At 33.8% G+C, this 23532-nt stretch overlaps 1 protein-coding gene and 1 long non-coding RNA gene across 4 annotated transcripts in view; both read left to right on the plus strand.

The window, feature by feature from the left end:
- The window catches only part of LOC143065517 (rho GTPase-activating protein 23-like), a 71092-nt gene that overhangs the window by 16033 nt on the left and 31527 nt on the right, over positions 1-23532 (plus strand). The window contains exons 1-4 of one of the 3 annotated variants that reach the window (XM_076239141.1): positions 2648-2717; positions 12031-12183; positions 20626-20662; positions 21682-21920. In XM_076239141.1, the coding sequence (XP_076095256.1) occupies positions 21720-21920 (201 nt within the window). In that variant the 5' untranslated portion in view covers positions 2648-2717; positions 12031-12183; positions 20626-20662; positions 21682-21719. Of the gene's footprint in view, positions 1-2647; positions 2718-12030; positions 12184-20625; positions 20663-21419; positions 21556-21681; positions 21921-23532 lie in introns of those variants that run through there. The other 2 variants (XM_076239140.1, XM_076239142.1) reach the window with 2 other exon arrangements.
- Positions 1-23532, plus strand: part of LOC143065518 (uncharacterized) — an 86255-nt gene that overhangs the window by 14400 nt on the left and 48323 nt on the right. The gene's annotated exons all lie outside the window — the stretch shown is intronic.

Genomic DNA, 23532 nt, shown 5'->3' on the forward strand with positions numbered 1-23532 from the left:
TCATATATATATATATACATTGTGCCTATAATTCCTTTCTATACATGAAATGTATGTGTACTTAGCATGCTTTGGATCTTTCTATTTGTTGAAAATTCTGTCTTTAGCTCTGACAAGCTTTTATTAGAGCCTTTGATGCCATTTAACTTTCCATTTGTTGTATATTCTGTCTTAAGTTCTGACATGATTCGGTGGAACTTTGGATGCCATTTAACTTTCCATTTGTTGTATATTCTGTCTTAAGTTCTGACATGATTTGGTGGAACTTTGGATGCCATTTAACTTTCCATTTGTTGTATATTCTGTCTTAAGCTCTGACATGATTTGGTGTAACTTTTGATGTCCGTTAACTTTCCATTTGTTGTATATTCTGTCTTAAGTTCTGACATGATTCGGTGGAACTTTGGATGCCATTTAACTTTCCATTTGTTGTATATTCTGTCTTAAGTTCTGACATGATTTGGTGGAACTTTGGATGTCATTTAACTTTCCATTTGTTGTATATTCTGTCTTAAGCTCTGACATGATTTGGTGTAACTTTTGATGTCCGTTAACTTTCCATTTGTTGTATATTCTGTCTTAAGTTCTGACATGATTCGGTGGAACTTTGGATGCCATTTAACTTTCCATTTGTTGTATATTCTGTCTTAAGTTCTGACATGATTTGGTGGAACTTTGGATGCCATTTAACTTTCCATTTGTTGTATATTCTGTCTTAAGTTCTGACATGATTTGGTGGAACTTTGGATGCCATTTAACTTTCAATTTGTTGTATATTCTGTCTTAAGGGCATACGATACAGTTACAGGGGAGGTAATGACGTTGCTAACGTAAATTGTTATTTTCGCGACGTCAAAGGGTGACTTATCGGGAAAAGATGCAGTTTTCGGCTAATTTTTAGCATTTAAACTGATTTAACTTGAAAACGAGTTCATGGACCCCCCTTTTTTAAAATGACATTTGGTTTGATTAGGTAAGAAGATAATGTGTACCAATTTTCATGAAAACGTAAATAGTGCAATTTTTTTAAATTTGATAAATATACAGCAAAACATTACATTTTTTTTCTGCATTCATGATCATTTGATAAATTTGAGTTATTTGTAAAAATAAAATGTACAAATTTATGCAATATTTATATAACACACAAATTACAAATAATTTAACAAAAAACAGATCGTGTTTATCTTTTAAAACAAAAAAGTTATGTATTTCTATCGAAAGGAAAAATATGTCCACAAATCCGTATTTTGAGGAAATATCTGAAATTTGAACCTCAATTTACTCAAAAAGTAGCACATGAAGGTATATTTTTTATAACATATTTGATTTGATCAGGTTTACAATAGCCTATATGCAAATTTTCATCAACTTGTAAATACAGGATCAAAACTGTATCGTATGCCCTTAAGTTCTGACATGATTTGGTGGAACTTTGGATGCCATTTAACTTTCCATTTGTTGAAAGTTCTGTCTTTAGCTCTGACAAGCTTGTGTTGGAACCTTTGATACCATTTAACTTGCCATTTGTTGAAAGTTCTGTCTTAACCTCTGACATGATTTGGTGGAATTTTAGATGCCAGATAACTGCCCATTAATTGTATTGTACTTTGTAACCTCTGACATGAACTTGTTGGGCCACATTTAAAAGAATGTCTGTTTCCCCTCCCCCGGGTCTACCCTTGGTAAACAGACCAGGATTGTCATAGCATGGTCACATGAATGGTTTGACTTGTCCAGTCCAGGCCACTTATCAGTTGTTTGTGCTCAATTTGAGTGTATTTATTTAGATTATCAATCCTTCTGCTGTCAAGCACTTTCCAAAAATGGAAACAAATTATTTTCAGGAAAAAAATATTTCAATTTTTTTGTGGAAAATAATTTTTTGATCTGGGGGCTTATTTTTGACCCGGGTGGGGGGAGGGGAAACAAAAATATTTTAATTTTGGCCTTGTGGATTTCACAGGATCTTTAAGTAATTGTGAAAAATTTGTATGTATAGAAGAATCCAGACAGATTTTTGTCTTGAACATTATTTTAATTTCTTTTGTGATGTTCAAATACATTTATACAAAACTACATAGGGGGACATTACAAATTGAATATAGATGTTGGTAGATATGATTACGTCTTTGTTGTAATATGAATGTTGTTGAAGACGGATATCATTTTGTTTTAGTTTGTCCTGTAAGGTCACATTATTTACCAAAATACTTTTGTTCTTGGCAAAATATTTATAAACAAGATCATTTGTTAAGAGCTGTCAATAAAACTCTTTACTATAAAATTAGTTAATTTCGTAAGGCGACATGGGAAATAAGTTGGATTGCTTTGACTTTTTCATGTGTTTGTGCATCTAAACTTAAAATGAATATAGCATTTAGATGAAATTGGGACAAACAAATTGATTTGTAAATTCTAGAATGTCAGTAGGTGTTTCAAAGTTTTGAATTCTGATCCTTTTATACCTGTATTTAAAGTATTCAGTTTTGAAACAATGAACTGCATATTTATTTGGTTTAAAAGTACATTAGGAACAATTAAATAGTTAAACCACAAGATGTGTATTGTGATAAGATACAAAATGTATATATTGCCCCTGTCTATGGCCTCTTCATTCACCTGGACAGTTATACAGCTTAATACAGAGTTTGTTTAATTTTTACACAGGATTATTATTTTAAATTAAAAAACAACTTGGAATTTATTTCACAAAGGTATGTAGATTTTATTATGTAAAACAAGGTAATTTACCTTTTTAATTAAACCATGTTTTTTAATGGATTGAAGTAAATGGGAAATGTACATGATGTTATTATTAATGTGGACAGTAATTGTCATTCTTATAGTTATCCATGTACAGAGATTGTGCAGGACCAGTCACTAGATAAATATGTCATTTCTGTCACACATTAAGTTTTATGAATAAAGTAGATCAGTCAATAAGCTTTCTTGGACACAAAAACATCAGACATTTTTATAAATGTTTATATTACAGTATAATTGCTAGTTAAATGAGTTCCCACACATCAGATGGAACAAAAGTCTATTAAGTCATAAGATACTTAAAGGATGTCAATAAATAGGAGATTAAATTTCTATATTTTGTCATTAAACCACAAATATTTCCCAGGAAAACATTCAGATTTATTTAGTGAATAAAACATTGAATGTCAAGGTTTTCTTTTTACATTAAACAAGAGGGCACTGTTTAAATCTCAAAACAAAAAGGCACTTATTAACCGTGAATATAAATTGTTCTGTACTGTTTAACCATCAGTTTAACTTATTTTCTTCTCTTCGTCAGACTCTAATTAATAATCAAACATTATATAATTCAGGAGACACCTGCTTTGATTAGTCCCCTTAGTTAGTGAATCATCAAGAAGGGGGGTCTCTAACCGTTCAAAACTGTTGTATGACAGGCTCCAAATAATATAGTGTTACATGTATATACAATATGTTTGGTGACAGACAACTGCTCTAATGCTTAGTCCCCTGAGTTTGGAAAGGCAGGAAACATTAATGGCATGGGTGTATTTAAATTTCATCCTATTATCTCCATTCAGTTGATAGTATATGTTACTTTTCTGACAAGTTCATCAGATGTTCCAGTAACCCACTTATTTTAATCATTTCTGAAAAATCTGACATTTTAAAAAGTTATTTCAACCAGTTCAAAACCTTTTTCAAAAAGATTGAAAAAGGATTGCATGGCTGACTGAATGTACAGATTATTTAACCCAAAGGTCACTTATCAAATTAAATTTACAAAAGCTAATCATATCTTTTTTTCACTAAACAATTCTAAATGTGCTTTAAAGTTTTTACAAAATTAGCAATAGCTTTGTTTATAGAATTATTGTGTTGTTATATATTCATACAACTTTATGTTGGTTTGTGGTCAGTAAAACAAAACTAAATGGTGAAAAGTTGGTTATGTTTGTAAAAGAAATACTCTGCATTGCCATAATTTTTAGGAATGTGAAGAAAAGTAAATATTTGAGTATTAAAGTTGGTGTATAAAGGTCAGCTTAGAATCTTAAGCATCTTAAGTGAAGAATAAACCATCTATAACACATTATACAAACAATTTAAACATGTATAAAAAATAAATACTCTACTTGGCATAGATTATTTATTTTTCCAATTTATAAAGTTGTCAGTATTTTAATTCTTAAGGCAATGAGAAAGAGACATTGTTTTAATTTAAATAAGTGTAAAAAACAGTAGAAAACAAGGATTTTATGTATCCCTCAGGCAATAGTTTAAACATTTCTGTTAAATATTTCAGGCTGTCCTTGACATTATGACAGACCGGTATATAATTATTTGGTAATACTGGGGATTCCTATTTGTTGAGCCTGCAAAATGTTGCAAAAGCAAGACATAGTGATTCTAGATTCCTTCATTGGCAGAGTAAGCATTTAGGTTCAGTCTATGGTTAAAGTTTGTTTGACATCAATAACTTTGTCATACAGTACCTTCATGGATATTTTGGAAATTTAGACATATTTTACTGATAAATGGAGATACAGTTTCAGGGTTAAAGTTTGTTACACATCAATTACTTTGTCAAACCTTTATAGAATTAATGAAACTTTGGCAAAATCTTTTTATTTGCCTGTACAGTAGCCCAGAGTCCGTCCATACATCTTGAAATTGGTTTTCATTCTGTAAGGTTTTCCTCAACAAAATGTTATGAAAATTATGCACAATGCTTAAATTGTTACCAGAAAACAAATTTGGGTGGCATCATTTTTACCTTTCTAAAGTTATGTCCCTTTACAAATGAATAAATTATTGAATTTTATCGTTTCCATTCTCTTACTTTAATTTGCCTCCACCAAATGTTATGAAACTTATACATAATGATTATTACCACAAAACTCAGATCAAGAAGGAATTTGGGTAGTGTCACTTTTACTGTTCTTGAGTTATGCCCCTTAATAACATCATGCAAGCAGAGGCATCATCTGTGTTCCATGTGGAGTACCATTGTTGTAGACTGTACTATGAATGTTTATAAAATGAAAATGTATGCTTCTCAAATCAGGTTAATTTGTTTGTTTTTTATGGATCTTTATAAATACATCATTTAATGGTTTTAAAAAAGGATTAAAATAAAATCATGATTATGTAAATTTGTCTATACATTGTAGAAATTTTAAATGTGGTACACCTTAAGTTCACATCTTTTTTTTTTTTATGAAATCAAGTTCTCTTGTAATTTGATTATAACCTAATGACTCCATCATTACTTTATCAATTCAGTGGCCATTATTGTTTACGATAATGAAAGGTTCTGACATAATGAAAGGTTTTGACGTAGATGAGTCTTTGATTTGTGACGTAAAGTTCTGTTGATTCCTGATTCTCTGTAACTGGTCGTTGATTTATTGACCTTTGACCTCTTACATGATTACATTATGCTGTTGAATTTATAAGATATAAATGATTGAGGGATTATTATTGAGGGATTATTAAAAAGAGATTCTGAAGGATAAATAACACAGATGGTTTGAACATTAATGATCTGTCTGATAAATTTATGGAATATAGTGGTTATGGTTTACAATCAATACTGCTGGAAGATGATATTGGAATATATCTGACATTTGTCTGTACTAGTAAACATTGTAATATTATGGGATGGAATAACCAGACAGAGAATTGGGATTTCAGGATGGAAATTCTATTTTAATATTTTTTAATAAGTTAATTGTAAACTAAATGATGATGATCAACGCAGGTTTGACAGACTGTAAGTAATCAATAATGTAGCAAGATTTCTATACAAAATAAATTTAAATTCTAAAAAAATAATTATGGGCATAATGCTGAACAGCTGAAGGTCAACTTAGTTCATCCCTCAAATATTTGATTAGAATAAACCATAAGGCAGAAATAAAATGTAAATTATTAAAATAAGCAGATGTGTGGCAAACACGACAACTATCCACTCAGACCTAAGGATTTCACTGTTTGGCAAACATGACAACTATCCACACAGACCTAAGGAGTTCACTGTGTGGCAAACATGACAACTATCCACTCAGACCTAAGGATTTCACTGTGTGGCAAATATGACAACTATCCACACAGACCTAAGGATTTCACTGTTTGGTAAACATGACAACTATCCACACAGACCTAAGGAATTCACTGTGTGGCAAACATGACAACTATCCACTCAGACCTAAGGATTTCACTGTGTGGCAAATATGACAACTATCCACACAGACCTAAGGAGTTCACTGTGTGTCAAACATGACAACTATCCACTCAGACCTAAGGATTTCATTGTGTGGCAAACATGACAACTATCCACACAGACCTAAGGAGTTCACTGTGTGGCAAACATGACAACTATCCACTCAGACCTAAGGATTTCACTTTGTGGCAAACATGACAACTATCCACACAGACCTAAGGAGTTCACTGTGTGGCAGACACGACAAATTTTCACACAGACCTAAGGAGTTCACTGTGTGGCAAACATGACAAATTTCCACACAGACCTACGGAGTTCACTGTGTGGCAAACATGACAACTATCCACTCAGACCTAGGGAGTTCACTGTGTGGCAAACATGACAACTATCCACACAGACCTAAGGAGTTCACTGTGTGGCAGACACGACAACTATCCACACAGACCTAAGGAGTTCACTGTGTGGCAGACACGACAAATTTCCACACAGACCTAAGGAGTTCACTGTGTGGCAAACATGACAAATTTCCACACAGACCTAAGGAGTTCACTGTGTGGCAAACATAACAACTATCCACTCAGACCTGAGGATTTCACTTTGTGGCAAACATGACAACTATCCACACAGACCTAAGGAGTTCACTGTGTGGCAGACACGACAAATTTCCACACAGACCTAAGGAGTTCACTGTGTGGCAAACATGACAAATTTCCACACAGACCTAAGGAGTTCACTGTGTGGCAAACATGACAACTATCCACTCAGACCTAAGGATTTCACTGTGTGTCAAACATGACAACTATCCACACAGACCTAAGGAGTTCACTGTGTGGCAGACACGACAACTATCCACACAGACCTAAGGAGTTCACTGTGTCGCCATCAGCAATTAGCATAAAGAATATGGTTAAACATGTTTGTGCTGTTACTATTGTCCCAGGTGTATGTGTAGGGGGTCAGTGTTGATCAGTCTTTAGTTTTCAATGTTAAGTTTTTGTGTTTCATTTTTTGTTGCTGGAGAAAACCACAGACCTTCCATAGGAAAACTGACAATCCTTGTCAATTAAGATGGAGTCAAGTGCACCTGCACAAGAAGGGTTCAAAACTCACAATCTCACTGTTGACTGGCCAGTGATTACAGTAGTAAAACTACACAGAGGACTTGGCCATTGAGGCTCCTAAATCCTTTTGTACTTGTTTACCCTTTAGTTTTGGAGATCATGTCATTGCTCATCTGATTGGCAATCATACATGTACCACATCTTCTTAATGTTGTAATGTCTTTACACTAAATCCTTTTGATGTGTACTTGTTGATACTTCAGTCTGGGAGAACAAGACAATGTTCTGACATCATTTGATCATCTCATTGGCAATCATACATGTGCCAAATGATTCATCCATCAATTGTTTTTTTCAAGATTTCAGTAACTTTTTTAATGGTTATATGCGTCAGCATTGGCGGATCCAGGGGGTTATTCCGGGGGTTGGAACCCCCCCCCCCCCTTTGTTTTGGCCGATCAGTGCATTTTAATGGGGACATATAGTTGGAACCCTCCTTTGTCCTCAGTTTGGAACCCCCCCTTTTTTAAATGGCTGGATCCACCTCTGGTCAGTGTTGATGATTATAGTTGTTTCTGGTGCCAATCTGAAGGTCAATGGATTTCCATTTGATTTGTACAGTTAGGTAGAAGGGGAACGACAAGGGAGGGATAAATTAAATGACAGGACAGATGTAGATAAGATGTTGATGATGTTGAGAATTTATTTAAGAGAACACATTACATAAGAGGCCAGGGTGATCAGGAAGGAGAAGGGTTGGAGAGAAAGATGTTGATGATGTAGAGAATTTATCTATAAAGAGAACATATTGTGTAAGAGGCCAGGGAAGCCAGGGTGATCAGGAAGGAAAAGGGTGGGAGAGAAAGATGTTGATGTAGAGAATTTATCTAAGAGAACATATTACGTAAGAGGCCAGAGAGGCCAGGGTGATCAGGAAGGAGAAGGGTGGGAGAGAAAGATGTTGATGATGTTGAGAATTTATTTAAGAGAACATTATGTAGGAGGTTGTCAGATGAGAAGATAATTAACAGTACAGAGTATATTATATATGTATTACATAATCATGTCAGGATTTATTGGCCAAACATGATAAATATTTCTGATATTAGAAAATAAGGTGTAAGCTTGTTCACATCAGACAGAACTACTCATTTATACATATCAATTAAAGTAGTAAATTGATAATTGAATTAATTTGTTGTCATAGATTATTAATAAGTTACATCTAGATATATTTTTCTTTATTTCACTTATAAGTAATTTTACTCTAATAAATGCCACAAGTCAAAATAAAGAGACACATCTATATACAACTGAACTCTACAAATCAAAAGCATGGAGACACATGTCTATTTATAAACTAAACCACAATATAAAAAAGAAGATGTGGTATGATTGCCAATGAGACAGCTATCCATAAAAGACCAAAATGACACAGACATTAACAAACATTAACAACTATAGGTCACTGTACGGCCTTCAACAATGAGCAAAGCCCATACTGCATAGTGAGCTATAAAAGGCCCCGATAAGACAATGTAAAACAATTCAAACGAGAAAACTAAAGGCCTTATTTATGTAAAAAAATGAACGAAAAACAAATATGTAACACATAAACAAACGACAACCACTGAATTACAGGCTCCTGACTTGGGACAGGCACATACATAAATAATGTGGTGGGGCTAAACATGTTAGCGGGATCCCAACCCTCCCCCTAACCTGGGACAGTGGTATAACAGTACAACATAAAAACGAACTATAAAAATCAGTTGAAAAAGGCTTAACTCATCAAATGGACAAAAATACAAGTGGACGTGGCCTGGTACTTATACATCCCGACACAAAAAGACACAATAAACGGATCTGAGAGTACTCACAGTTATCTGACAGCTAGTTCAAAGCCACTTACAACTAATAAAAAAATCATGCAACTAAGACTAAACTATCAATCCGTACACATCCAACATCCAATGGATTTAGTGTAAAGACGTCATAAACAGCCAGAGAAAAACATGACCTTGTGCAATGCCAAGTTACAGGTATCGACAGATTGTAGATCCATGAATATGTATATACATATAACATACTAGGAATATTAAGTTAGCTTTTAATTTACTGATAACAAAATCTATATTTATACCAATAAAACAATATTCAATGATCTTATTACAGTGTTGATTAGGTAACCTTTTAGAATAAGTTTATTTAAAGGAGCGACAAGTTTACACGGATCATTTCTAAATTGTCAAGAGAAGGGAGAGACATGTTATACAGCTAATTACACAAGTCACAAGAAAGGAGACACAAAAATTAAAAACAAGGAGACACAAAGTCATAAATATACAAATCAACCCACATGTATTTCTAAACTAAGTGATAAATCAAGGAAAAGGAGACATGTATATGAAGTAACTAACAAAATAAATTAAACAGCAATGGGATGCATGTAAAGTTTTGACCACCCATCAAAACCAGAAATAACTGTAGAGGTTTAACATTCTGAGCATTCAATTCAACATCCATTTAATATAGAGCATGTATAGCCCATGTAATGATCAAAACCATTTACAAGTCTATTATTTGTAAAGGTCAACACAGGTTAAAGAACATAGAGCACTGGTTGTTTGCATCCTATTGTGACACATAATAATGATCAGCAATATTTACCTAGTCGTAGTCCTTAAATCTTTAAAGTGATTATATTGGTTATACTTTATGCCACTGTTATAATGTGTGGTGTACACAAGTTGAGGTAGACCGGCTGATATATGTATACATGTGATAATGTGTGGTGTACACCAGTTGAGGTAGACCAGCTGATATATGTATACATGTGATAATGTGTGGTGTACACCAGTTGAGGTAGACCGGCTGATATATGTATACATGTGATAATGTGTGGTGTACACCAGTTGAGGTAGACCGGCTGATATATGCATACATGTGATAATGTGTGGTGTACACCAGTTGAGGTAGACCGGCTGATATATGTATACATGTGATAATGTGTGGTGTACACAAGTTGAGGTAGACCGGCTGATATATGTATACATGTGATAATGTGTGGTGTACACCAGTTGAGGTAGACCGGCTGATATATGTATACATGTGATAATGTGTGGTGTACACCAGTTGAGGTAGACCGGCTGATATATGCATACATGTGATAATGTGTGGTGTACACCAGTTGAGGTAGACCGGCTGATATATGTATACATGTGATAATGTGTGGTGTACACAAGTTGAGGTAGACCGGCTGATATATGTATACATGTGATAATGTGTGGTGTACACAAGTTGAGGTAGACCGGCTGATATATGCATACATGTGATAATGTGTGGTGTACACCAGTTGAGGTGGACCAGCTGATATATGTATACATGTGATAATGTGTGGTGTACACAAGTTGAGGTAGACCGGCTGATATATGTATACATGTGATAATGTGTGGTGTACACAAGTTGAGGTAGACCGGCTGATATATGCATACATGTGATAATGTGTGGTGTACACCAGTTGAGGTGGACCAGCTGATATATGTATACATGTGATAATGTGTGGTGTACACCAGTTGAGGTGGACCAGCTGATATATGTATACATGTGATAATGTGTGGTGTACACCAGTTGAGGTGGACCAGCTGATATATGTATACATGTGATAATGTGTGGTGTACACAAGTTGAGGTAGACCGGCTGATATATGTATACATGTGATAATGTGTGGTGTACACAAGTTGAGGTAGACCGGCTGATATATGTATACATGTGATAATGTGTGGTGTACACAAGTTGAGGTAGACCGGCTGATATATGCATACATGTGATAATGTGTGGTGTACACAAGTTGAGGTAGACCGGCTGATATATGTATACATGTGATAATGTGTGGTGTACACAAGTTGAGGTAGACCGGCTGATATATGTATACATGTGATAATGTGTGGTGTACACAAGTTGAGGTAGACCGGCTGATATATGTATACATGTGATAATGTGTGGTGTACACCAGTTGAGGTAGACCGGCTGATATATGTATACATGTGATAATGTGTGGTGTACACCAGTTGAGGTGGACCAGCTGATATATGTATACATGTGATAATGTGTGGTGTACACAAGTTGAGGTAGACCGGCTGATATATGCATACATGTGATAATGTGTGGTGTACACAAGTTGAGGTAGACCGGCTGATATATGTATACATGTGATAATGTGTGGTGTACACAAGTTGAGGTGGACCAGCTGATATATGTATACATGTGATAATGTGTGGTGTACACAAGTTGAGGTAGACCGGCTGATATATGCATACATGTGATAATGTGTGGTGTACACAAGTTGAGGTAGACCGGCTGATATATGTATACATGTGATAATGTGTGGTGTACACCAGTTGAGGTGGACCAGCTGATATATGTATACATGTGATAATGTGTGGTGTACACAAGTTGAGGTAGACCGGCTGATATATGCATACATGTGATAATGTGTGGTGTACACAAGTTGAGGTAGACCGGCTGATATATGTATACATGTGATAATGTGTGGTGTACACAAGTTGAGGTAGACCGGCTGATATATGTATACATGTGATAATGTGTGGTGTACACAAGTTGAGGTAGACCGGCTGATATATGTATACATGTGATAATGTGTGGTGTACACAAGTTGAGGTAGACCGGCTGATATATGTATACACCATATGTAAGTGTTTTATATAAATGTACATTACCTACTTTATTTTACAGAATAATGGGGATCATCAATTGACTTCTCTGCTGTCGACCTGGAGAGGACCTCGTACGGTCATTATACCAAAGACTGACCAAGGATATGGCTTTACTCTCAGACACTTTATTGTATACCCTCCTGATATAACAAGGTCCAGTCCAAATCTACATGTAAGTTTTGTGGTCTAGTGACCAAGGATAAGGCTTTACTCTCAGACACTTTATTGTATACCCTCCTGATATAACAAGGTCCAGTCCAAATCTACATGCAAGTTTTGTGGTCTAGAAAGTAAATCATTGAATCAGAATCATTATAGAAACAGATTCTACCACTATAACTTGTGTATCACAATATTTCTCCAGTCTCAACAGTTAAATTTTAATTATTTAAAAAAGCTTGGCAAGTCTTGTGCTTATTCCAATTTAACTGTCTTGAGTGGAGAAATATCATAACATACTTGCTGCAGTGGTGGAATCTATATTTTTATCATACCTAAATCTCTGCTTGGAACATTCTCTTCAAAGCATCTGTAAAAATCATTTTATGTCTACTGATTTTAGATAACCGCTACTTTGCTGTTCGATTGGGAATTTAAGGTTTTGATATTCAACATTTATTAATTCCTCAGTAACTGCAGAAATAGTTAAGCTCTCTGATTTGACAGATATTGAATTATACTTATATAATCATTCAAATTAAACAAGGGAAAGATTCTTTTGTTGATGGAATATAGTTAGTGGTAAGTTTCAATTTGTTCTTATGTACTTTGTAAATGACAATGTTTTGCATTAAATAGTTGTAACCTACATTGTTTTTGCTATATATAATATATTTCATAGGATGAATGGGTTTTAAAAAAAAATAATATTTTTAATACATTTATGGTTAAATTTATGCAAATCCTTAAAACATGGAAGGCCCAGTATTGTTTGAAGTACACTTATTAATTTGGTCATAATTTAATCTTTCTCTTTATGTAAACGTATTATATTTGTTTTACAATTCTTGCAATTTGATTTGTTTGAAATATATATCAACTTTTTTGACAAAAAAATCTAAATTGTTACCTTTTAATTGCATCCATTATCACTGAACTAGTACACATTTTTGTTTAGGGGTCAGCTAAAACAAGTGTGACTTTGTCTGTTAGGTGGGTTTTCTCACTGTAATGAAGACATATTGGTGGCCTTCGGGTCTTCAGCTGTTTTCTGCTCTTTGGTCGGGTTGTTGTCTCTTTGATGCATTCCCTATTTCCATTCTCAATTTTATTGGATATATGGTCACATACAATGATAGAAAGATCACTATATTGATTTTGAGGTCACAAATATATATGAGATATAAGCTTTACTTGGATAATGAGAGGAGGCTAAACCAGTATTGATTGTTAGGTCAATATCTTCAAGGTCATATTAACTATAAATATACATTTTGTGAGAGAAATTGGTTTTTATACGACTGCAAAAATTTTAAATCTTTTGGTCTTATATTGGTATCATGTTATAGACATGGTCAGCATCGTCCAAAGACAGATGGTTTCCGGATAATAATTTTGGTATAAGTAAATAGAAATCCAAATTAAACACAATGTTAAAAACCACAAAAGGAAGGTTGGCATTGAGGTGGGGCTATGGTTACAAAGGTTTAGGAATTAGGGGCCAAAAAAGAGGACCAAATAAGCGTTTTTGTAGTTTCCAGTCAATAACTTGTGTTTAAGTGTATACATCTCTCTGAAATTATACCAGAAGTTTCAATACTACAAAGGGATGGTAATGGGGGTTATGGCTCAAATCATTTAGCAATGAGGGGCAAAAAAGGGGGAGGTGAAAATAAAATTGGGAAACAATTTTTCTCATTTCAGATTTCAAATATTAAATAGAAAATTTCTTCAAATATTTTTTTTAGGGGATTAATATTCAAGAGCATAGTGTATTTTTTAAAAGCAAAAAAAGTTCATTAGACCACAACCATTCTGTGTCAGAAACCTGTGCTGTTTCATCTATTTAATCACAATCCAAATTCAGAGCTGTATCAAGCTTGAATGTGTCCATACTTGCCCTAACTTTTCAGGGTTCAACCTCTGCAGTCGTATAAAGCTGCACCCTGCAGAGCATCTGGTTTTCAACTGTCAACTTTCACATATTTCAATAGGAACTTGCCCCTCATTAGCATAAAATACATAGTGTAAGTATCTTGCTCACCAAATTTACTTTCAGTTTTCAGGTATTTTTTCTAACCCCTCTTTAGTAGATCAGACCATTGTTTGAGTGTGCAAAGCTCATTGATTTTATTATGAACTTTCAGGTCATGGCCCTTATTTAGTTGTTTTGAGTATTCCTTGCCCATTAATATTTAAGTAAACTCATAAATGAAAATGAAATATACACAATACAATGTACAAGTTATTATTGTGTATCATTCTGTGGTATTTATACATCTGTTGGATACATTTATGACTTGCAATAAAAAAATTGACTGCTGTCTGTCTTATGAAGTGTTGATAAAATATTCCATGTTATCAGTATAGTGTTGATAGTAATGCTTCATTAATACAACCTAAGATATTTCTAATGATGAGTCATACATTAGGCTGCTTTTCGTTTTGTAGACTCTTTACTAACACAGGTTCACAATCAGTTCTAACTGTTGTAGACTGCCTTAAATCATTCCTGATACATGGTACATTAAGATAACTTTTTTTATGTGTACCTTAACCCTTTCACCGATAGTTGCCTAGACAGAAGCTACTCTGAGACGATGGCTTCCCTGGCTACTATTACTCAAGTGGGAATTCTTCACAATAAATGTCAATAAAAACTTGTCTGTAGTTATTTGTGTCTTTATTTTATTCACTTACACCATGTTCACAGTTTTGTTCATGTTTTGATAATTTTTTCTTCATGAAATATTAAATTTCAAATTTTCAGCATTATCTAGGTGAAATTCTCAAAATTCTGCTCTTTGACCCTAAATTGTATTTTTTTTACCCAAAATGGCAAAATTTAGAACGGAAGTGCCATGTTTACAGTTAAAGCTTTCATCTTGCTTTCATCCGGGTATTCAACAAAGAAGGATAACTCCTGTTTGCACTGTTTTGAGCAGGAAATATAAAAGAGGTATTCTGATCCCGGTAAAATGGACTCATCGTCAGCTGTCTGAAGCGTGAATCCTGATAAAATGGGACTCATCGGCAAAAGGGTTAAGTTCTAACTTTTTTAGAATGCCATCACCCCTTACACATGTGTACCCTACGTTCTAATTTTGAGGACTGCCTTTTTGATTTAACTGGAAATGAAATTCTGTTTTCTATGTTTTACATTACCTTTTAAATCATAGTTAGCTAATTTGGTTTGATTGTTATTTAGATTGTGTTCTCTCGGTTTTACTGTACTATCAATATCATAATTATCTAGTCTGGGTTTAACTGTCATTCTCACAGTTGTTTTTATGCCCCACCTAAGATAGTAGAGGGGCATTATGTTTTCTGGTCTGTGCCTCCATTCGTCTGTCCGTCCGTCTGTGCCTCCGTTCGTCCGTCCGTCCGTCTGTGCCTCCGTTCGTCCGTCTGCTTCAGGTTAAAGTTTTTGGTCAAGGTAGTTTTTGAAGAAGTTGAAGTCCAATCAACTTGAAACTTAGTACACTTGTTCCCCATGATATGATCTTTCTAATTTTAATGCCAAATTATAGTTTTGACCCCAATTTCATGGTCCACTGAACATAGAAAATGATAGTGCGAAGTTCAGGTTAAAGTTTTTGGTCAAGGTACCCGGTAGTTTTTGATGAAGTTAAAGTTACATCAACTTGAAACTTAGTACGCATGTTCCCTATGATATGATCTTTCTAATTTTAATTCCAAATTAAGGTTTTGACCCCAATTTCACGGTCATCTGAACATAGAAAATGATAGTGCTAGTGGGGCATTCGTGTACTATGGACACATTCTTGTTTTACCGTACTCTAGGTTTTACTGTACCATTGATATCATATTTATCTGGTTTGGGGTTTTAACTGTTACTTAGATCCTGTCCTCTAGGTTTTACTGTACCATCAATATCATGTTTTAATTCAGCTGATTTGGGTTAAACTGTTACTTAGATCCTGCATGTCCTACAGGTTTTACTGTACCATTGACATAATGTTTATCTGATTTGGGTTTAACTGTTACTTAGATCCTGTACTCTAGGTTTTACTGTACCATTGATATCATATTTAGGGCCCTTATTTAGATGATTTTGGTTTAACTGCAACTTAGATCCTGTTTCCTAGGTTTTTCTGTACCATCATATTTAGCTAAATTCTGTTTACCCTTAAGAATTTTTCATTGTAATAATTGAAAAAAAATGTCACTCTTCATGCAATGCTCAAGAAAAATGTACCTTGAAATAAAAACTTGATAAGTTATGCTGGTGATTGTTGGTATTCCATGGCTGGATTGACATAATTGTTTCTCCAAATACTTATACAAGCATCACTTAAATTACACAAAACTTCTTGCCACCCCAGCTTTGAAGAATGATTGTTAAAGGTTTATACATTACACAGGAGAAATATTTGTTTAAATCTCCTCATGTTGTTCTGATAAACCTTTATCTACTTTAGTAAAAATATTTGTTGTTTAATCTGAATCAAACAAACATCATCAGACAGCTGCAACTTCTGTATAATTACGTTACAATATCCCTTGATGGGTAGGCAAAAACCTTTGTCAGTTAGGGCATATGGGAGCTATATAACCCTTTTATATAATTATTATACAATATCCCTGGATGGGTAGTGTTACGGCCAGAAATCGCCTTTAAATTGTAGCCAACAAAAGACACAAATCAATAGTAAAATTTAACAATATTTATTATACAAAAGTTTACAAAAGGTATTACACAAATATTACTGTTAACTTAACTGTCAAAATATGAGTCCAATCTGTTATCTTTATCTGTATCCGGAAATCTTTCGGAATCCAATCTGAATATTATGTTCACTACTAAGGTCACAATCCAGTATGATGTTGTTTGTAGAATAAAAGTGTCAATCCAAATGCTGTGAATACTAATGTCTATCAATGTCTATGTCCAAGTTTAATTATGAGAGTTTAACTTTAGTGTCTGTATATATAGTGTTGTCATGGAAAATTCTAGAACACTCTATAATGGAACATTGTGGAAAATCCTGGAAAGTTACAACGGAAGTTTCTGGAATAACGTAGAAGTTTAAATTACGCATCTTTTATAAGGATCATTCTAGAAAGTTCCAATCATTCTGTGATTGTTCCAGTGATTCCTAAATTGCACAGTTATAAGATTATTTGGTAAACAACTATCAGGCCATACAACACAAATTAGGCCAACATAAATAAACATAATAATTACAATATCATAACACCTCCCCCCTTAAAAGAAGTTTTAGTGTAACAAAACTTATCATGAATAATATGAACACAAATACATAATATATACAAAGTGATTTAATAAGCTCTAGATAAAGCATCAGCTATTACATTATCTTTACCCTTAATATGTTTTACAATTACATCATATTCCTGTAACAATAAACTCCACCTAGTCAACCTCTGATTCTTGTTTCTCATTTTATGCATGAAGGTGAGAGGATTATGATCAGTATAAACAAGAATAGGATATACAGTGGGATTTAAATATACATCAAAATGTTGAAGTGCTGACAACATTGCAAAACACTCTTTTTCAATAGTTGAATAATTTTTCTGATGTTTATCTAATTTCTTAGAAAAATATGATATAGGTTTTTCAACATTATCATCTGTCTCTTGATATAAAACAGCTCCTATTCCTACATCGCTTGCATCAACAGCAAGTTTAAATTGTTTTTCAAAGTCTGGAGTAATCAGAACTGGACTATTAATTAAAAGTGATTTGCTATTTTCAAAAGCTTTTTGACAATTTTTGCTCCAGATAAATTTAGAATCTTTCCGTAAAAGATGAGTCAATGGTTGAACAACAGTAGCAAAATTTGAACAAAATTTTCTGTAAAATCCAATCATGCCTAAATATCTCATAAGTTGTTTTCTATTTGTAGGAGGTGGAAATTTGGAAATAGCTTCCACTTTACCCATAATAGGTTTTACTTGACCTTGGCCAACTGTATGCCCTAAATAATCAACAGTGGCCTGACAAAATTCACTTTTACCAAGATTAACAGTCAAATTTGATTTTGACAATCTATCAAAAGTATCATACAAATGTTTTAAATGCTGTTCCCAGCTATCACTACATACAATAAGATCATCAATATAAGCATAACAACAGTCTAAATCTTTTATAACATTATTGATCATTCTTTGAAATGTAGCTGGAGCACTTTTCATGCCAAATGGCATTACAGTATATTGAAATAAGCCATCTGGTGTAACAAAAGCTGATATTTCACGAGCTCTCTGTGTCAATGGAACTTGCCAATAACCTTTCAATAAATCAAATTTGCTCACAAATTTTGCTTGACCAATATTGTCAATACAATCGTCTATCCTTGGAATCGGATAGGAATCCGATTTTGAGACTGAATTTACTTTTCTGAAATCAGTCACGAAACGAAAAGTTTTATCTGGTTTTGGCACAAGGAGACAAGGAGAGCTCCATTCACTGTTACTCGGCTCAATAATATCATTGTCAAGCATATATTTAATTTCTTTTCTCATAACTTCAAGTTTGAGTGGATTGAGCCTGTAAGGATGTTGCTTAATTGGAGAAGCATCCCCGACATCAACATCATGACAAACAGCAGTGGTTTTGTTTGGCACATCTGGAAAAAGATTTTTAAAAGAAAATACCAAAGTTTTTATTTCTTCTCTACGATCAAAAGACAGATGTGCAACTTTTGAGTCTAAATTTGACAAAATTTCTGAATTTTTCAATCTAACTGTCTCTTCCATAGATTTAGAACTAAAAGGTTGTTCAATTACATCTGGTTTGTCATGATTGTTCTCAAATTGAACCATGCCTAAAGTGGCAACTGGTTTACTAAACATAATAAATACAATATCATAACAGTAGGCAGCTAGAAACCTTTGTCAGTTAGGGCATATGGGAGCTATATAACCCTTTTATATAATTATTATACAATATCCCTTGATGGGTAGGCAGCTAGAAACCTTTGTCAGTTAGGGCATATGGGAGCTATATAACCCTTTTATATAATTATTATACAATATCCTTTGATGGGTAGGCAGCTAGAAACCTTTGTCGTTTAGGGCATATGGGAGCTATATAACCCTTTTATATAATTATTATACAATATCCCTTGATTGGTAGGCAGCTAGAAACCTTTGTCAGTTAGGGCATATGGGAGCTATATAACCCTTTTATATAATTACATGTATTATACAATATCCCTTGATGGGTAGGCAGCTAGAAACCTTTGTCAGTTAGGGCATATGGGAGCTATATAACCCTTTTATATAATTATTATACAATATCCCTTGATGGGTAGGCAGCTAGAAACCTTTGTCAGTTAGGGCATATGGGAGCTAAGATATAACCCTTTTATATAATTATTATACAATGTCCTTTGATGGGTAGGCAGCTAGAAACCTTTGTCAGTTAGGGCATATGGGAGCTATATAACCCTTTTATATAATTATTATACAATATCCCTTGATGGGTAGGCAGCTAGAAACCTTTGTCAGTTAGGGCATATGGGAGATATATAACCCTTTTATATAATTATTATACAATGTCTTTTGATGGGTAGGGCATGGGTGCTGAAACCCTTGATGGGTAAGGCATGGGTGCTGAAACCCTTGATGGGTAAGGCATGGGTGCTGAAACCCTTGATGGGTAAGGCATGGGTGCTGAAACCCTTGATGGGTAAGGCATGGGTGCTGAAACCCTTGATGGGTAAGGCATGGGTGCTGAAACCCTTGATGGGTAGGGCATGGGTGCTGAAACCCTTGATGGGTAGGGCATAAGAGATATGATACCTTGACTTTCACTAAAACTGATTTTTGACAGGACAAACATACGGACTGGGATCATCTGTTTATTGAGATCCTCAGAGGACTTAAAAGTTATGATGATCTTCTCTTATTTCTTACTATTTAATGGGATTGCTTTTAATTAGAATATTTTTGGAATGTACAACTGTATAAAATATTTGTCAAGCTTACAAACTTGTAAACATTGCAATTAAAATACTTCTCATTTAAGTGTAAAATATTTATGTAAACACTTAAAACATTAGTATATATATTATTGCTAAAAGGAGGCCACCAACTTGTATTGGAATATAGACATCATAGAACAGAATGTTTGTATGATGTTATACTGGAATAGGACATATTACATAGATGCATAGAGTTTACTTTACAGGTCTGTGACAAAAAACATTCGAATTTACAGAATCACAGTAACATAAGAAATGCATCAGTTAATAATGAAAAATAAACATTTTTGTGGTGATGATTTGGCATATATTAATTTTGAGTTTGTGGTGACTTTAACCACTATAGAACTGATGCAGTTTAGTTCATGTCTTATAATAATAACTGTTTATAATGTAGAATCTGAATTATTAATATTGTGTGATTAAATGTATACCTTAATTCAATGTGAGTTTAGATTGTGTCTTTCTTGTATTGATAGGAAGAAGACTACATAAGAACTGAGAACTTCATTCAAGGTAAGTGTCAGTGTGATCAGGTATATCAGGTATATAATGTACAGGTAGAAAAAAAGGATATCAAAAGTCAAAATCTATCAAAATAAGTATTATTGTCGTATCTTGCATCATTCAAGAACTGTTAGCCGTTCCAAATGAAACTTGATCATGAGGTTAACAAAGTAAGAAAAGTCATATTTGTTATATAAATGGAACAAGAAGCTCTTTTAAAGATTCATATATATTTAAATAAAGGATTGGTAAAGTAGGTAAAAGGACAACTACAATAGTTGGACCACAATGATTGGACCACAATGATTCTGCATTGTCGAGTGAGGAAGAATATCATTACAGTTTATTTGTATCACCTTCAACCACAAACCATGTAATTACAACCGTCTTTATTATTAAGGGAAAGTCTTTGTGTAGCTTGACTTTCAGTCACAAACCATATTATTTTACAACTGTCTTTATATGTAAGGGAAATCCTTGATGTAAATGTCCATTCACAAACCATATTGTATTACAGTCTGTATTTTAACAGACAGAGTAGTGAATGTGGGTGGCTGTTGATATTATTTTTTACGTTTGTTAAATTAAATAGCTTATTCAATACTAAAGGTATTGTTATATCTGTAGAAGTCATCTACTTATCATTAAATGTTTAGGCGACAGTCTCATCTTTCAAACATATATAACAGTTTCCTATCATGCAATAAGTATAAACATATATATATATACATCCTGAGAGTAATTAATTGTCACCTGGATTACATACTTGTAAGTGGTGCCACAAAGATTTGTCAACATTTAATTCTCTCCTTATTTATAGGAGGGACAAAATTTTATTTGTTCACAGTTAAGAACGGTAGAGGCTTAGATTTTCTAGACAACACATTCTAGTTCCAACATAGGTACTATGCAAAATAGATTTAGTTTAATCTTTAAAAATGCAACTATTGTCTTTTACTTGATTTTTTGATAAATAATACCTTAAATAAATATAATCCAGAAGTATAATTCTTTTTTATTTGTTTTAGGATCCAGACGGAGAAGCAAACATGGTGGAACAGAACCTATGGATACAATTTTTGTTAAGAATGTAAAAGAAGATAGTCCTGCCTATTTAGCTGGTTTATGCACAGGGGATAGGATTTTATCTGTGAACAATTTTCCTGTAACAGGAAAAACATATCAACAAGTTATCTCCCTTATACAGTCAGGTGAATCAAGACTTAAACTGGAAGTTTTGCCACAAGACCAGGATATTCTACAAATGGTAAGTCTTAAGTTAGCATTGTAGTAAGCTACACTTCAGGGCTTCTGAATAACAAGGATTTTCTACTTGTGGTAAATTTATTGTGAACAGGGGATCAGATTGGCCTCGAGGCTTTAGCATCAATAGTGTAGTATTGCTAGATGCCTTGCTTTGAAATTTTTGTTTATTTAGTCAAGGACATTTTATGAAAAACTACAGTAAGAAACTTTTGAACAAGAGAAAATGGCACTTGAGAAGGGTAATAAGTAAATCATAGCAGTACTTAATTGTCAATACATTGACACAGTCACCTAGCTAAACAATATAATTCATATAGACATTCAAAAAAGACATTTAAAAGTTTTTCTCAATAAACTTTTTTTTTAAGATCTTAGATATTGTATTAGTATGACCACAGAGTTATTCAAGTAATTGACCAAAGATAAAATATAAACGACATAACATCATCCACACATTAAAACTTGAAACCCTTTCATGTCCTTCAGAAGAAATAAAACATTAAGATGGTTGACTAATTGAGCGATGTTAAAGGTTTAAGTAAGCAGATACCCTTTTTGTCTGCCTGTGAAAATGAGGGAAATTGATACTTTTAAAAAAGATATAATTGTTGCTTGACAAACGTTTCACAATATTGACACTTCACAAAATAAAGATGAAAACTTTGATAGAAATATTTTGACAGCAAGTAAAACTTTGAAAATGATACAGATTCAAAACTCTGTTATATTGTGTCTTATTTGGGCATTTTAGCTCACCTGGCCCGAAGGGCCAAGTGAGCTTTTCTCATCACTTGGCGTCCGGCAACCGTCGTACGTCGTCGTACGTTGTTGTCGTTAACTTTTACAAAAATCTTCTCCTCTGAAACTACTGGGCCAAATTAAACCAAACTTGGCCACAATCATCATTGGGGTATCTAGTTTGAAAAATGTGTGGCGTGACCCGGCCAACCAACCAAGATGGCCACCATGGCTAAAAATAGAACATAGGGGTAAATGCAGTTTTTGGCTTATAACTCAAAAACCAAAGCATTTAGAGCAAATCTGACTGGGGTAAAATTGTTTTTCAGGTCAAGATCTATCTGCCCTGCAATTTTCAGATGAATCAGACAACCCGTTAATGGGTTGCTGCCCCTGAATTGGTAATTTTAAGGAAATTTTGCTGTTTTTGGTTATTACCTTGAATATTATTATAGATAGAGATAAACTGTAAACAGCAATAATGTTCAGCAAAGTAAGATTTACAAATAAGTCAACATGACTGAAATGGTCAGTTGACCCCTTTAGGAATTATTGCCCTTTATAGTCAATTTTGAACCATTTTTCGTAAATCTTAGTTATCTTTTACAAAAATCTTCTCTGAAACTACTGGGCCAAGTTCATTATAGATACAGATAATTGTAAGCAGCAAGAATGTTCAGTAAAGTAAGATTTACAAACACATAACCATTACCAAAACACAATTTTGTCATGAATCCATCTGCATCCTTTGTTTAATATTCACATAGACCAAGGTGAGCGACACAGGCTCTTTAGAGCCTCTAGTTAATTGTGTCTTTCACACAATATTTAGGTCTTGTAAACTTCCAGTGGGGATCCTATTCATTTATATATTT

The sequence above is a fragment of the Mytilus galloprovincialis genome, chromosome 2 (genome assembly GCF_965363235.1).
Source record: "Mytilus galloprovincialis chromosome 2, xbMytGall1.hap1.1, whole genome shotgun sequence".
Classification (NCBI taxonomy): domain Eukaryota; kingdom Metazoa; phylum Mollusca; class Bivalvia; order Mytilida; family Mytilidae; genus Mytilus; species Mytilus galloprovincialis.